Source organism: Glycine soja, chromosome 4, assembly GCF_004193775.1.
Source record: "Glycine soja cultivar W05 chromosome 4, ASM419377v2, whole genome shotgun sequence".
NCBI lineage: Eukaryota > Viridiplantae > Streptophyta > Magnoliopsida > Fabales > Fabaceae > Glycine > Glycine soja.
The window spans coordinates 682,787-696,522 of record NC_041005.1 but is presented as its reverse complement, the minus strand read 5'-3'; the positions used below and the strand labels follow the sequence as shown (position 1 = coordinate 696,522).

At 33.2% G+C, this 13,736-nt stretch overlaps 1 protein-coding gene and 1 pseudogene across 1 annotated transcript; one reads left to right on the top strand and one right to left on the bottom strand.

Moving 5' to 3' along the window:
* The first annotated feature begins 2,079 nt into the window (after positions 1-2,079).
* LOC114408437 (GATA transcription factor 7-like) lies at positions 2,080-3,704 on the top strand. The gene is made up of 3 exons (XM_028371480.1): positions 2,080-2,224; positions 2,378-2,679; positions 2,780-3,704. Exons 2-3 carry the CDS (start codon positions 2,380-2,382, stop codon positions 3,395-3,397), a joined length of 918 nt encoding a protein of 305 aa, XP_028227281.1. The 5' UTR covers positions 2,080-2,224; positions 2,378-2,379; the 3' UTR covers positions 3,398-3,704.
* A 6,191-nt stretch (positions 3,705-9,895) lies between these two features.
* Positions 9,896-12,223, bottom strand: LOC114408273 (annotated as a pseudogene).
* Positions 12,224-13,736: the final 1,513 nt, after the last annotated feature.

The following is a 13,736-nucleotide window of genomic DNA, read 5'->3' as shown; positions in this document are numbered from 1 at the left end:
CACTATTTATTTGTTCTTTTAAAGCGATTTCTTTGCTTTTTGTGTACATTAGTTATTTATAACAATAAAAGCTGTGTGCAATAAAAAATGTAAGCACGGTTTGGGGAGGAGTTTTTTATTGTTTTATTATTGAATTTGATTAAAGAATAAATTATCTACTTCATCTTACTACTTCCAGATTCGAGTCCTGAACAACTCACTAGAATTAATACTTCCAGATTCGAGTCTGAACAACTCACTAGAATTAATACATCGAAGTTCTATATATATAACTATAGTGATCCATAGAAAATCCACTTTTTTAATCAATGAAATGAGGTAAAAAAAAAGAAATTCGAATAAATATTAGGTTTTACAATACATTCTAATTAGTTTGATTGTTTAATAAATAATATTTTAATAGATTTTAATATTTTTTTAATAGTTTTTAATTTTTTATATTTTCTTTCCTTTTTATTTTTAATATATTTATCAAATTTCCTGATTATCTTTTTTTAAATAAATTATAATTTTATTATTTTTTTGTCATTTTACATTTTTTTATTATTTCAAAAGTTGACATGGAAGTTTCTAGAATTTTTTAGACCTTTGTAAAATTTTATATTTGAAAATTATTAATTAAAATTTAATAATTAAGCAATTTAAATATCTCATTCAATAGGAATTCATTTAACCAATATCTTTGCAATATAGTTTATCTCAAGTTAATTTTTAAAAAATTATTTTCTTTCAAAAATGGCAATAATTACTAGTATTATTAATAATATTTTGTAAACATTACATGCAAGTAAAATGAATTAATTTTTTAAAATATAATTTAATATTTCTAATAAAACATTAATTGATTTTTTATACTACTTTTTTGATTATATTTGTTTCACCAAATAATTTAAGACTACTAATATCAAATTAATGTTTACTAAAATTTTAAAGGTTAATATAATATTTCTTTTAATTCATTCTCTTTTAAAATTCTCCATCAACTATTATAAATTAAGAGTTTGGAGGAGACTTAAGACAATATTCTTATCAGTCTTATCATAATCACAACTCTACAATTAGTTTTATTGAATATTTTTAATTTAATGAATTAATCTTTTAATTTTTAACTAATTTTATCAAACATAATCTAAATCGATAAAAGAATAATAACAAAATTAATATAGATGTTAATGTATAACACAAAATACTATTACAATATATCAAATTTAATATTTTATGAAAAAAATACAGATACGATTATGCTATCTTTCAACTAGCTATTATTAAATTAAACTAATGTATTTAAATTAAACTCTAATAACATTTTCCTTAATTGGAATGAAAACAATATTTTATTTTTCTTTGGGATGACAGCTAAGAGTCCACAAATCATAAAACAAAGGCCCTAGGGATAGATGGTTGAAGACAGGAAGTAATGGCTCCAAATGTAAAGTTGAGGCCACGAATCTAAGCGCCTCATACTATTAAAAGTCAATAACCATCGGAACGTTCACGCGCAACGTGTCTTCACTTCGCCAATCACAAAGGAAGAATAAATTATCCAATAATCAACCACGTCAGAGGCGAGATCAACGCGGAGAAGCAATTATTTCCCTCTTACAAACCAAATTTTAAATTTTGCAAAAACCAAACGTATTCTATTATGGGCGGTTTCCTGTGTTAAATACTTCGTTTAGCTGTTGACTCTGTTTTTTGAAAACTGCTAGCGCCAAACTTCGCTCTAGTAACACACACTCATAATCTCAACCTATAACGGAAAACCCAACCACGGTGGTTGTGGCCTGCGATTGTAACAGTCAAAACCGGCGTGTGATTTTAACGTTTTTGTTTTTATATGCTTGCATTGGACCAGGCCAGTTTTGTTTTTTTTAAATCCTAGGTTCGGTCAAAAATAAGAATCATCGACGGAAGAACTTTTGAATTTACGGAGCCATCAACGAACGATCAATTCAATTAATTTTTTTTTTTTAAAAAAAAAGGAGAGAGACTACTACTAATAATAGTCAAGCCCCACCACGTGACCAAATATCACACGCTCTCAATTCTAATTTCTAATAGTATTTATATTTAAATTGAAAAAGGATACAGGAACAGAGAGAACGGAAATACGAGAGATAAAGTTAAAGAAATTAAATAGCACCAATTTCGCCCACGAAACCCTCTCTCTTGTCTCGTCGCTTCAAACTCCTCTGCGGTTTCCCCTTCTTGTTCTTCTTCACAGGTAACTCAAATCAATTAACAAATAACCTAAAAAAATTTATACCATGAAATTTAATTAAACTTTTATGTTCCTTTTGCTTTGCCTTGACATTAGAACTCAACTGAATTTTATCGAACGTTTTAACTGAAAATAGTGGGTTGAATTTGTGCGTAGAAATGGAGGTAGCAGTGGCCAAAGCGTTGAAACCGAGTTTAAGGAGAGAGTTCATCGTTCAGCAAATGCTCTGCGAGGATATTTTCAGCCTGAACGCCAACACCGTCGCCGCCGGCGAAGATTTCTCCGTCGACGACCTATTTGACTTCTCTAACGGCTCTCTTCACAACGAACAACAACAAGAATACGACGAAGGGAAACAAAGTTTATCGGCTTCAGAGGACCGCGGAGAAGACGATTGCAACTCCAATTCCACCGGCGTTTCCTATGATTCACTTTTCTCCACCGAATTAGCCGTTCCGGTAACTCTCTCTCTCTCTCTCTCTCTCTCTCTCTCTCTCTCTCGGTTTGCTTCTGTTTTCAAACCCTAATTTTGTTTTCTAATGATTGAAATTTGTGTAGGCCGGTGATTTGGAGGACCTAGAGTGGGTTTCACACTTTGTGGACGATTCACTCCCGGAGCTGTCACTTCTATACCCGGTTCGTTCGGAGGAAGCAAACCGGTTTGTTGAACCGGAACCCTCAGCGAAGAAAACGCCTTGTTTTCCGTGGGAAATGAAAATAACGACCAAGGCGAGAACCGTACGGAATAGGAAGCCCAGCAACAGTCGCATGTGGTCGTTGGGTAGCCCGTTACTCTCGCTGCCGTCTTCGCCGTCTTCGCCGTCGTCGTGTTCTTCTTCGGTGAGGGAGCCGCCGGCTAAGAAGCAGAAGAAGCAAGCCCAGGCCCAGCCCGTTGGGGCCCAGATTCAGCGGCGGTGCAGTCACTGCCATGTGCAGAAGACGCCGCAGTGGAGGACCGGCCCACTGGGCGCGAAGACCCTCTGCAACGCGTGCGGGGTTCGGTACAAGTCGGGTCGGTTATTTTCGGAGTATAGACCGGCGTGTAGCCCCACCTTCTGCAGCGATATTCACTCCAATAGTCACCGTAAAGTGTTAGAGATTCGGAAGAGGAAAGAGGTGGCTCAACCGGATACCGGCTTGGCCCAGGCCCAGACTCAAATGGTTCCCACCTGCTGATATCTTACTTAGATTAGGGAAAATTTGCAGTTTAGGTTTAGGGTATACAAACCCGGTTTGAACCGGTTCGGTTTTTGTATGATATTTAGTGGGTTTTTTAGTTTTAGTTAGTGCTAGGCAGTAGTCACCAGTCAGGTAACCAACCATAATATTAGGAATTAGTAGTAATTAGGCATTGATTGTTTGTAAGGTTGTATCGTATCCCATTTTCCTAGCGTTGTTGATTTTATTTAATGTAATACAAATAGTTTAAGTTAACTGGAGGAAGAGCGGTTTAATTATGAAGATTATTTAAAGTTTGGGCATATTTTATTTTATTTTACTTGGCTCTTTGTCAATAATATTGTTGGGTTGAAAACTGAAATTGAATCGTTCAACTTAGTTCAGCGGACCGGTCAGAGGGAATGGCATGGCACTCATTTGAGACCACTGAAGGTGTGGATTGGTTGATCTTTTTCGTCGTCTTTTTGTTGGAGTGATAAATGGATTTGTTTCGTTGACAAGAAGTGGGTCAAATAGGGTCGTGACTTGAAACATGCGTTCCCCTTTTGGATGTGCTAGTGCAGTGGGCAATTGTTTTTTAAGTGCTATAGGGAGTGTCTGTTTATTGCATGTGGGTGAAGGTAGTAGTTGGTGGTGGGGCAAGAAATTATTTGAAGGATAGGATAAACTAGTGTCGATGGTAGCAACATTCAATGAATAACATGCATCGGATGGATGATTGTTGGTACTGAATCTTTGGACTTTGGAAGTGGAAACCACCCGAATTAAAAAAAGCTAGGTCCATTCTATTTGGGCATCACATCACACCACTTTGGGGGGATTACTCTGTGTTATAGTGCTTACTTACTAATGTAAAATCTAAGAAAAAAGTTATAAGAGGAATTGAGCTAGAGCCTAGATAAAAATACCTTTAGTTTGTAGTGCATTTAATTTTCATTATTTATTTTATTTATAAATATAAAAATATTTATTTTATTTTTCATTATTTATTTTAACAATTTATTAAAATATAAAATAAAAACTGGCATTTTATAACTATTAATAAAGATATATCAATTTGAAGTTATTTTTATTAGAATAATGGTTGGAGCCCTACTCTAGGTTTTTTAGGTATGAATGAGTATTATATTAGAAAGAATTAGTTGACTTCAGTTTATTTTTTTTTATCTATTTATCAAGGTTTTAGAAAATAGTTTATTACTGTAATTTTGGTTGTAACCTCAAAATTTTGGAATTTTTACAATTTCAAAGTAACCTTAATTACTGTCATATTAATTATATTTCTATTTAATTTCCTATAATATCAAGAATTGTGACCGCAATTGCAACCATAATTAAAAACTGTTTTCTATTGTTATAGATTCTTGAGTAACAAATTCTTGAATAACAAACAAAAAGAAAGATCCATATAATAGAATTAGTGAGGTAAGGACTCACCTTTATGATTAATGTAGTTCCATTTATCAACTTAATCGCGAGTTGACCTTCATGATTTTAAATATTATCAGTCAAGTGAATATAGTTATTTAGACAAATAAATAAAAAATACTTATTTTTGTTTTATTTTTTTAGGATACATTCTTGGTCATTGCTTGGGTGGATCATTTGGTAGATGGTCTAATATGAATCATTAAGGGTGGCCTTTAGATTGATATGATGTTCATGGTGTTATGTTGTATTCTTTGAACAATAGTATTGTGTATTTCCTTCTCCCCCACAACCACCCCTTCATTTTTTAATCTTTTTCATTCCTCCCAAAATCAAAATACTTTAATAAACATTTTCCATTTTAGTCATTCTCATCACCACTGTGGTTAATAATCATGGTTTCATGACCACCATCACTACCACTTATGACATCTTTTATGACAAGCACGTTTTTCATCATCGACTTTCTCACTGAGAACAAAACCTTTGGGGAGATAGAAAGAGAAGAATAGTGTGCACCATCGATTGTGTGCCTCGTCAGTGTCACACGCTTACATGGCAACAACGTTGTAGACCATAAAATCAAATCTTGGTTTCATAATGGGAGCATAACCGTAAGAGGGTGATCTCAAAGGTTCAACGATAATGGCGTCGTTCTTGAAGGTTCAACAACCATGGCATACAGTGGCACAGCAGTACCTCTGGTAACTGTGCACCTCCTGTCTTTGAATGGAAGAGAAATCCACGGTGGATCAAGTGTCTCTTGCGGCGGAGAAAAGACTAAAAACATCGCCGTTGGTGACAATGGAAGCAAAAAAAGTGAGGGAACTTGGTGTGGATGTCACGGGGGAGAAGATGTATTGAAAACATGATAGGTTCAATGCAACTGTAAGAACTTCAAAATACTATGTGTTCCTGTCACAAATGGACCAGATACATGTCCTTCTACCAAAGGGTCTTCTACTGCACCGAAGGGTATTCTATTTGTAGTTCCTTAGAGAAGTTCTTGGATGCGTAAGTATTTAGCAGAACGAAGGGAGAATACCTACAAAAGACACTTCAATACTCAAGTGAGGGATCGACTCAAAGCTATTAATGATATATAGTGAGTATGTAATAATGAATTAGTCCTCTTACATGGGAGATTCACCTCTTTTTTATATTAACCTGGTTGGGTCTAGGGTCTATGGGTCTCTCACATCTTGATTACTAGTTGTTTAATATTCCTCCTAATCATGCTTTGATACTTCTAATAAAGTGATTATCCTTAAGTGTGTTTAGTGGTGACAATCACGGTTGAATGGTATTTGTTGCTCACACATGTTGAAGGTCGAGATGTACTATTCGACATATGCGAATACGTGACTAAATAGTGTGTTTAGCTTGACCGGATATTTTATCCGGTATACTATGCTTCCAGATTAAGGAATGAAGAAAAAACATAAACATAATTATAGGATGGTGGCAAAATGATGAGGAATGAGAAGAAAGAGGGAATAATGAGAAGAAAAAGAAGACACATTACAATGTTAGAAAATGTATGATAATACCATATAACTTGAATGGTTACAAAGAATGGTGCATAATGCACCACATACTGGTTCATTTTAGAATTGGCCTATATATAACATCCCAATTTTAACAAATTAACTAATATTAAAATTGAGCTTGAGCATACGTCATGCGTCCATGAGATCATGTGGAAGCCTGAATAGCAAGTAGTTTGCTACATAACCTTCGCTCATAGAAAAGCCTAAAATTTTGGTGAGGCTGAAATGGTTTGTGGCGTGCATCATTGATTTACATATACTAGCTGATATAAAATTTTGGTGGATAAAGACCAAGTCTAACTTTGATTAACTCCAATCACTGAATTGACTAAACCTTTTATTTCCTTAGTTACAAAGGAATAACTATTTTTTTTCTGTAGGAAAAAAGAATAACAAGTCTTCCTCCTATAAATCTCGTCATTTTATGGAATCAAATATCGAGATTTTTGCTGGAGTTTTTGGAACTTCGAAATTGAAACACTCAAATATTTGCTCAATATTTGGACAATTCTATGCTTGCTTACAAGAGACCCAACATGAAGACTTGGTTAGAACCTGGAATTGAACAGGGGCTTCGATTTGACTATTTTATTTTGATTTTTAAGTTTTAACATAGCGTACACGGCATGGCAACTTGCCAGTTGCCAACTACATACCCAGTATACTGTGACCAATTTTTTTTCATCATTTACATTTGCTTCCAAAAACCAATGGGTATTATCGTTAAAAAAAAATGACCAATGGGTACTAATTGGGTAGAACACGGATTGGAAATGAGTTTTATCAAATTTTGTTCAAGTTGATTTAATTTGATAAAAATTGGTTCAATTCAAAACTTCACTCAAAGTTTAATGTAAACTATTTTTTTTTACTTAAAATTCATTTGATTTACATATGCAAATAATTCAATTAATCTCGCTAGCTCCAATTGCGCGAACTAGTCAAAATAATTTGCATGTAGGACCTTCGCACCTAATAGTAGTTTCTAGACACACACACACATATATATATATATATATAAAGTTTAAATACTGCGATTTAAAATACTACTAATGTTACAATTAATAATGTCATAAGGTTATTAATAGTTACACGTGATTAACTATGCGTATGAATATATTTTACTTTATCTCGCAAGTAGTTAAATATAAATGAATGTATGTAGTTAATAATATTATGAAATTATTGAAATATTTAATGGCGATTAACTTTACTTCACAATTGATTAATAATGCGAGAAAGTTATTGAAATGCCTAATTAATGATTAATTGTGCATTAAAAGTGGTGAATATTAACCACGTATCGATAATTGTACTATTACTATAAAATAATGTCCATTTACTTTTTATCACTTGTGAAATAAACTTAACTATATTTACACAATAGTTATAAGTCGCGTATCTAAGTAGAGGACGGGTGGACAATTCCTGAATATTGAAAATATCTTGAAAAAGATGAAATTTTGCATTTATGATATTGAAATATGATTGCACCTTATTAACTACGTAAATGATGGAGTCTTACCAAACTAATAAAAGTAGTTCTAACTCAAGTTGGTCAATTAATTAACGACTGTAAAGAACTCACTATGTGATTTGCTTCTAGCGATAAATCTACAATTTTGGTTCTTTCAGAAAGCTAGGAATTTTCTGATGTTACAATTTCTAGGAGGGTTGGTGATCACATCACATGAACGATTAACACAGTCCCTGACCCCGAAAGAAGCTTGCTCTTGGAAATTATAGGAATGCAATAGCTAAAATAAAAGCAGAAAAGGAGAGCCACATGCAGAAACAAAAGGAGGTAAATGAACATGAAGACAAATGTTTAAAGCGGGAAGAAAGAAACCACTTCTTTTCCTGTATAAAAAGGTTCATTTTTTAGAAGTTGGCCAAAACAAAGCAATGAAAGCAGCATTAAAGAAGCCAGTTATTCTAATCTTTTCTTCAATAGGAAAAGAAAATTTTTATTTTTTATTTTTATAGCCAACCATGAGGCAAATGCTAAAAAATCTTTCCAATTGTTTGGCCTATCATTTGAAGAAGTAGCAGACTGTGTCAAAAGTCGAGTCCAATTTCTGGTGCTTCTATCAGTAGAACTGTCAAAACGTGCCAGCCTAGTTCACGTGGGTTGACCCGTAACGGGTTGAGCTAAAAGTGGGCTAGCCCAGCTCGGTCCACTTTTGTGTGGACTAACAAAATGTCAGTCCAGCCCAACCCATCACGGATTGGTGGGTTATGCGGACTGACCCACTTTTCTGCCTTTTTTTTTTTGTAAAAAAAAAATAAAATTATTTCAAACAACTTAAGATAAAATCTAATATAAAAACCAAACTAAATCAAATTCAAACATTAAATATTAAAGTGATTGAAGTCTTCAAAATAAACATTCAACATTAAGATAATTAAAATTTAAATATCATAAAAAATAAACTTCTACAGTAATGAAATTAAACATTAGAGTCATGGACTTTGAAATCCAAAATAACTTCCTCTTCTTTTTCAACATCACCATTAATTTCATCTACAAAGACAAAAAATAAATAAATAATATCATTAATAAGTCAAATAAATAAAACAACACACATTGTTGTTATGATTATTTTAAGAACAATTATTGTTATGTTTTTACCCATTACTTCATATTGATTATGTGAGTGAGAAATTATATAAATGTGAAATTTACTCACATTATTGTTGTTATGATTATTTCAAGAACAATTATTATGATGATATGCTATAAAACTATACTCATATCTTTGATGAAATTTACACACATTATTTTATATCAGTTTTACTCAAATCAACAAATGAATGTTGAGAAATGGTAGCAATATATTTTTCTTAACAAAATCGAAAAAGAAAAAAAAATCAAACGAATTTAAAGTTTGACTTAAATATCTTTTTATTCCTTTAAATTTGAATAATTATTTTTTTAGTCTTTCAAAAAATATTTTATTTTATTAGTCTCCTAATTTTTAAAAAATTGTTTTTAATCTCTTTCATTATTTATATTAATGATGTTATAATTTGTGATGATTTATCATCGTTAATTTTTTAAAAAATGATATATTACTAATTAAAACACTCAAAATATATAAAATATTGTGACAATTTTACATATATTTTTTTATTTTTATTTTTTAAAACTAAAAAAATATATGTAGAAAAAGGTCATCAAACCATTATGAATCAAATATTTTTATGATTTAAAATTGTCAAAAAATATTTTTAAAAAAATAAAACAAATTTTAATAGTTAAAAATGATTATAAATTATGAAAAACATGAACATATCAAATAAAAAAGAAAATTAATTTTTTAAAAATTTAAGAGATTAAGAAAAATAAAATATTTTTTTAAAAAATAATTATCTAAATTTAAATGACTAAAAACACATCTAACTTAAAAAGTATTAAACACGGACATTATTCTTGGTATTATTAGAGACATCAAATTTGAGGAAGTAGAAATTAAATTTGTTTTGTTGGGAGAAAGATTCGTGTTTAATACTTACTTCATGGTGCATACCTCAATTGACTTCTTATCTTCTCTATGTCACACTAGGAAGCTTTTCAGTCTCGCATAACAACCAAAAAAATGATGCTCCTGCATCACCAATCAATGAAAAGGATAACTTGTATGAATTGGAGCAATAATGATTTTAAGTTTTAACAATTACAATGTCTAATCTTTGCAAAAATAGCACAAAACAACACTATGCCTAGTTTTCTGATATTTCCCAATGGAATAAGTTATGGTCACGTATAGACTATTGAGCACCATAATACGCAAATGAATTTAAATAAATCAATGCCTAATCCTAACTCCAGATCTTACTGACAAAGGTCTAATATTCAGTTCAAAATTTGAAACCACTGTCCCTCGGGCCAACACCAACCCGCTCCTCTACTTTCCTTTTCCTACTGCATCTAGCACCTTGTTTTGGAAGAAAGTAACAACATAGCATGTGCCATCTAAATACTAAAATGTAGACCCCTCCCCCTTAACTGGATTCATATAATGAATGAGATTATCAAAGTGATATTGATTCACCCATTGCTTACTTGTATGCACGAACCCCTCCTGCCCCAAACACAGAACCAAAGTAAAGAGAGATCTCATAGCAACATGATGTAACACAGCACAGTCTAAAGTTTAAAACAGTTGCTTAATGCACAGAAGAGCAAAATTTTTACACTGTCCTTAACTAGGTTGTTGTTGTGATAGGGATAGCTTTCAAGTTAGCAATGATTTTAAGGCCTTGGTTTAGTCAGTTCTGGTACTCAGGGCTGGTTCTCTTATTACTATCTGTATTGGGTTAAGGTACCCCTTGTACTTCTTTTTTATAATTATATAATCTTTTTTGCTGATAAAAAAACTGCCTTAACTAAACTGTTAATATTTCCTTCGGTTAGTACAACTGAAAATAGTAACTACAACCAAGTTCAAAGAAAAGTCAAACTAAAGAACAAGATAACTTGTCTTCTGTGCAAAGGAGAGCGCTATTTTATTGACAAAAAAACAACAGTGGTTAGGATGGAAGTGATTCGATTGCAAACTGACTACAAGACTATCTAAACAAAGCTGGAGTTTACTGTCCGATCCCATTATTAAAACAAGTCATTTGTAGAACTTCAAGAGAAAACACAGAAGAAAAAAAAATGCAGACTAAACACTGAAGATATGAAAATAAAAAAGTTTCTTATTATCATATGCTTAATATAGTGATGAAAAGGTTTCTCAAGTACCCTTGACTATATAGTTTCTTTAGTTGACATATTTAACAAAAGAATAAATGAGTCCATGCAAACATAATGCAGCAAATGCCTTAGTGGATATCTATGCAATTTTCAATGTTAAGACAATGATACACCATGCATTATGGCCAAGGCATTTCCTTCTCAAAATTCTATAAATTGACAGTACAACTTCATATCAAACACAAGAATTCTTTATCAATCTTCCTCTCCACAGATTATTGAGATTTTGTTATCATCAAATGACGTGACATCTTTTAAGAGGCACGTCCACGTGTCATGCCACGTCATCCTTTAGTGTCACGTTGGATAGTCCACGTGGCACTAAAATTGACCTCATTAACAGCATTACTTTAAAATTTAACGGAAGGACTATTTTGCAACACTTTTGAAAAGATAGGGATTATTTTGAATTTAATATTAAGTTAGGGACTAATATGCAAAATGGGTACAATCTCAGGGATTAAATTGCCTATTCACTCGCACATAATATGTCAAACGTCCACATCCCATCCTTGATCCTAAACCTTTTCTTTAATATGCAATAAAAAAGGAACTCCTCTAAAAAATACCTCAGAACTTTGCACTTTAGATTTGAAGTTGGACAGGTTCGATTCTTGGAGCAAATCTAACTGTGAAACTCCAAAAGAAAACATATATAAATCAATTACTGCTCCAAATTCGCAATGCTGGTGAAAAAAAGAAGAAAAAGAAAACCCCTCACCTTTTGCTTTTCTGATTTTGGAACAAGAGACTGAGTTACATTTTCCAGGCTATCATTTAGAACTTCGGTAATGGCAGAAGTTATTGCTTTGGCCTGTTTGGACGGAACTCCTTTTGCCTCTAAGCCCCTTACCTAGGACAATTAAATTATCTGAAAATTCAAACCACAAGTGCAGCAATTTATGAAACAAAAACAAAAAGATAATTTACCAGCCCAAGGGTATCGACGAGGAAGACGCGCTTTACATTGCCGGCCTGCGATAGGTGTCTCGTAAAAGGGAGTAAAGAAACGAGGTCGCAGTGCTTGACGAGGGATTGACGATGATTGGAACACAGATGAAAAGCACGTTTGCAAAACGTCATTCAAGTAATGGAACGGAGAAGAAGACTGTTAGGTGACGTGGGTCGTTTTAAGTTTCTTTCCTTATATATAATTTCTCCTCTGCATTTTTTTATATTTAACATTTGGTATCAAGAACAAGTTATTTTTGAGTGTAAAAAGGGAAGTGTGAGAGTGTAAACACGGAAAGGTCAAGTCAAAGGGAAACACTGGAAAACGAGGCAGAGAGTCTGAAAAAATCATTCTGATTCCTATTTAGCAGCAACAATAAAGGACAATGACCACAAACAATTTCGTGCAACCTGCTATTCCTCGATTTGATGGTCATTATGACCACTAGAGCGTGCTGATGAAAAACTTCTTAAGATCCAAGAAGTATTGGCAAGTTGTATCAGATGGGATTCCTGTACCGGAGGCCAGCATGGCAATGACAGATGCACAAAAAAACTAAAATAGAAGCGTTGCGTTTAAAGGATCTCAAGGCAAAGAATTATCTTTTCCAAGCAATTGATCGCCCAATCTTGGAAACTATCCTTTGCAAGGATACATCTAAGGACATTTGGAATTTTATGAAGAAGAAATACCAAGGTTCTGCACGAGCAAAGAGGCAGCAGTTTCAAACACTTTTCAGCAATCCAAATTGCTTCCAACCAAGTATTCCATGAGAGAACTAAGCACATTGAATTGGATTGTCACATTGTTAGGGAGAAATGTTTGAGTGGTCTTCCGAAATTGTTACCAGTCCGGTCCTCTATGCAGCTAGTCGATGCATTTACCAAAGCCTTGCAGCCAGCTTCATTCAAATTCATGATTTCCAAGCTGGGAATGATGAACATTTATTCCCAGCTTGAGGGGGGCTCTTAATCAAGGGAAGCAAGCTAACAGAAAACTACCTTTCCCGCCAAATTCATTTTGAACTCTAACAGATTTGTAACAAACTTTGTAACAGCTTTTGTGTTAGTTTCTGCATCTATTCTCAATCTGTATATAAGTTCCTTTTGCTTAATGAATAAGACGAAGCTTGTTTTGATCATCTTGCTCAATTTCTTTGCTTTCTTGTTCATAAGCTTTTCCTCTTATATTCTCTAGCAATAGCCTCTGTTTTTCTTTATCTCGATAGCTACTGCACCTAATGTGCAGATCTGTGCGTGGTGACTCTCTAGTTCAAGCTTGATTTGTGACAACGTTTGGAGTTTGAAACACTACGAATGAAGTCAAGAGAATCAGTCATAGACTATTTTCCACGAACAATGGTTATCTGGTTTGTTTCATTTGCACGTTGAGCACTTAGGAGTTAGTGGCTAGTGCAATGCTCAATTCCTTTTATAAATAGAGCAGTTTGTCATTGAGTAATGTATTCCCGCAGGAAGCAATAAAAGCCTTCTTCTTTCCTTATATATAATTTCTCCTCTGCATTTTTTTATTTAACAAAGACTGCCGTCTGCAAAGGCAGCAAGCAGGGATTAAACGAATGCCTTCTTCTTCTCCAAGACAAGATTGCTTGCCCAAAACGCGAATATATATATATATATACGC

Bases quoted from the DNA above. Each gene is read 5' to 3' on its own strand.
- LOC114408437 (XM_028371480.1), top strand. From the start codon at position 2,380: ATGGAGGTAGCAGTGGCCAAAGCGTTGAAACCGAGTTTAAGGAGAGAG. The intron at 2,680-2,779 runs GTAACTCTCTCT...AAATTTGTGTAG, and splicing joins CCACCGAATTAGCCGTTCCG to GCCGGTGATTTGGAGGACCT.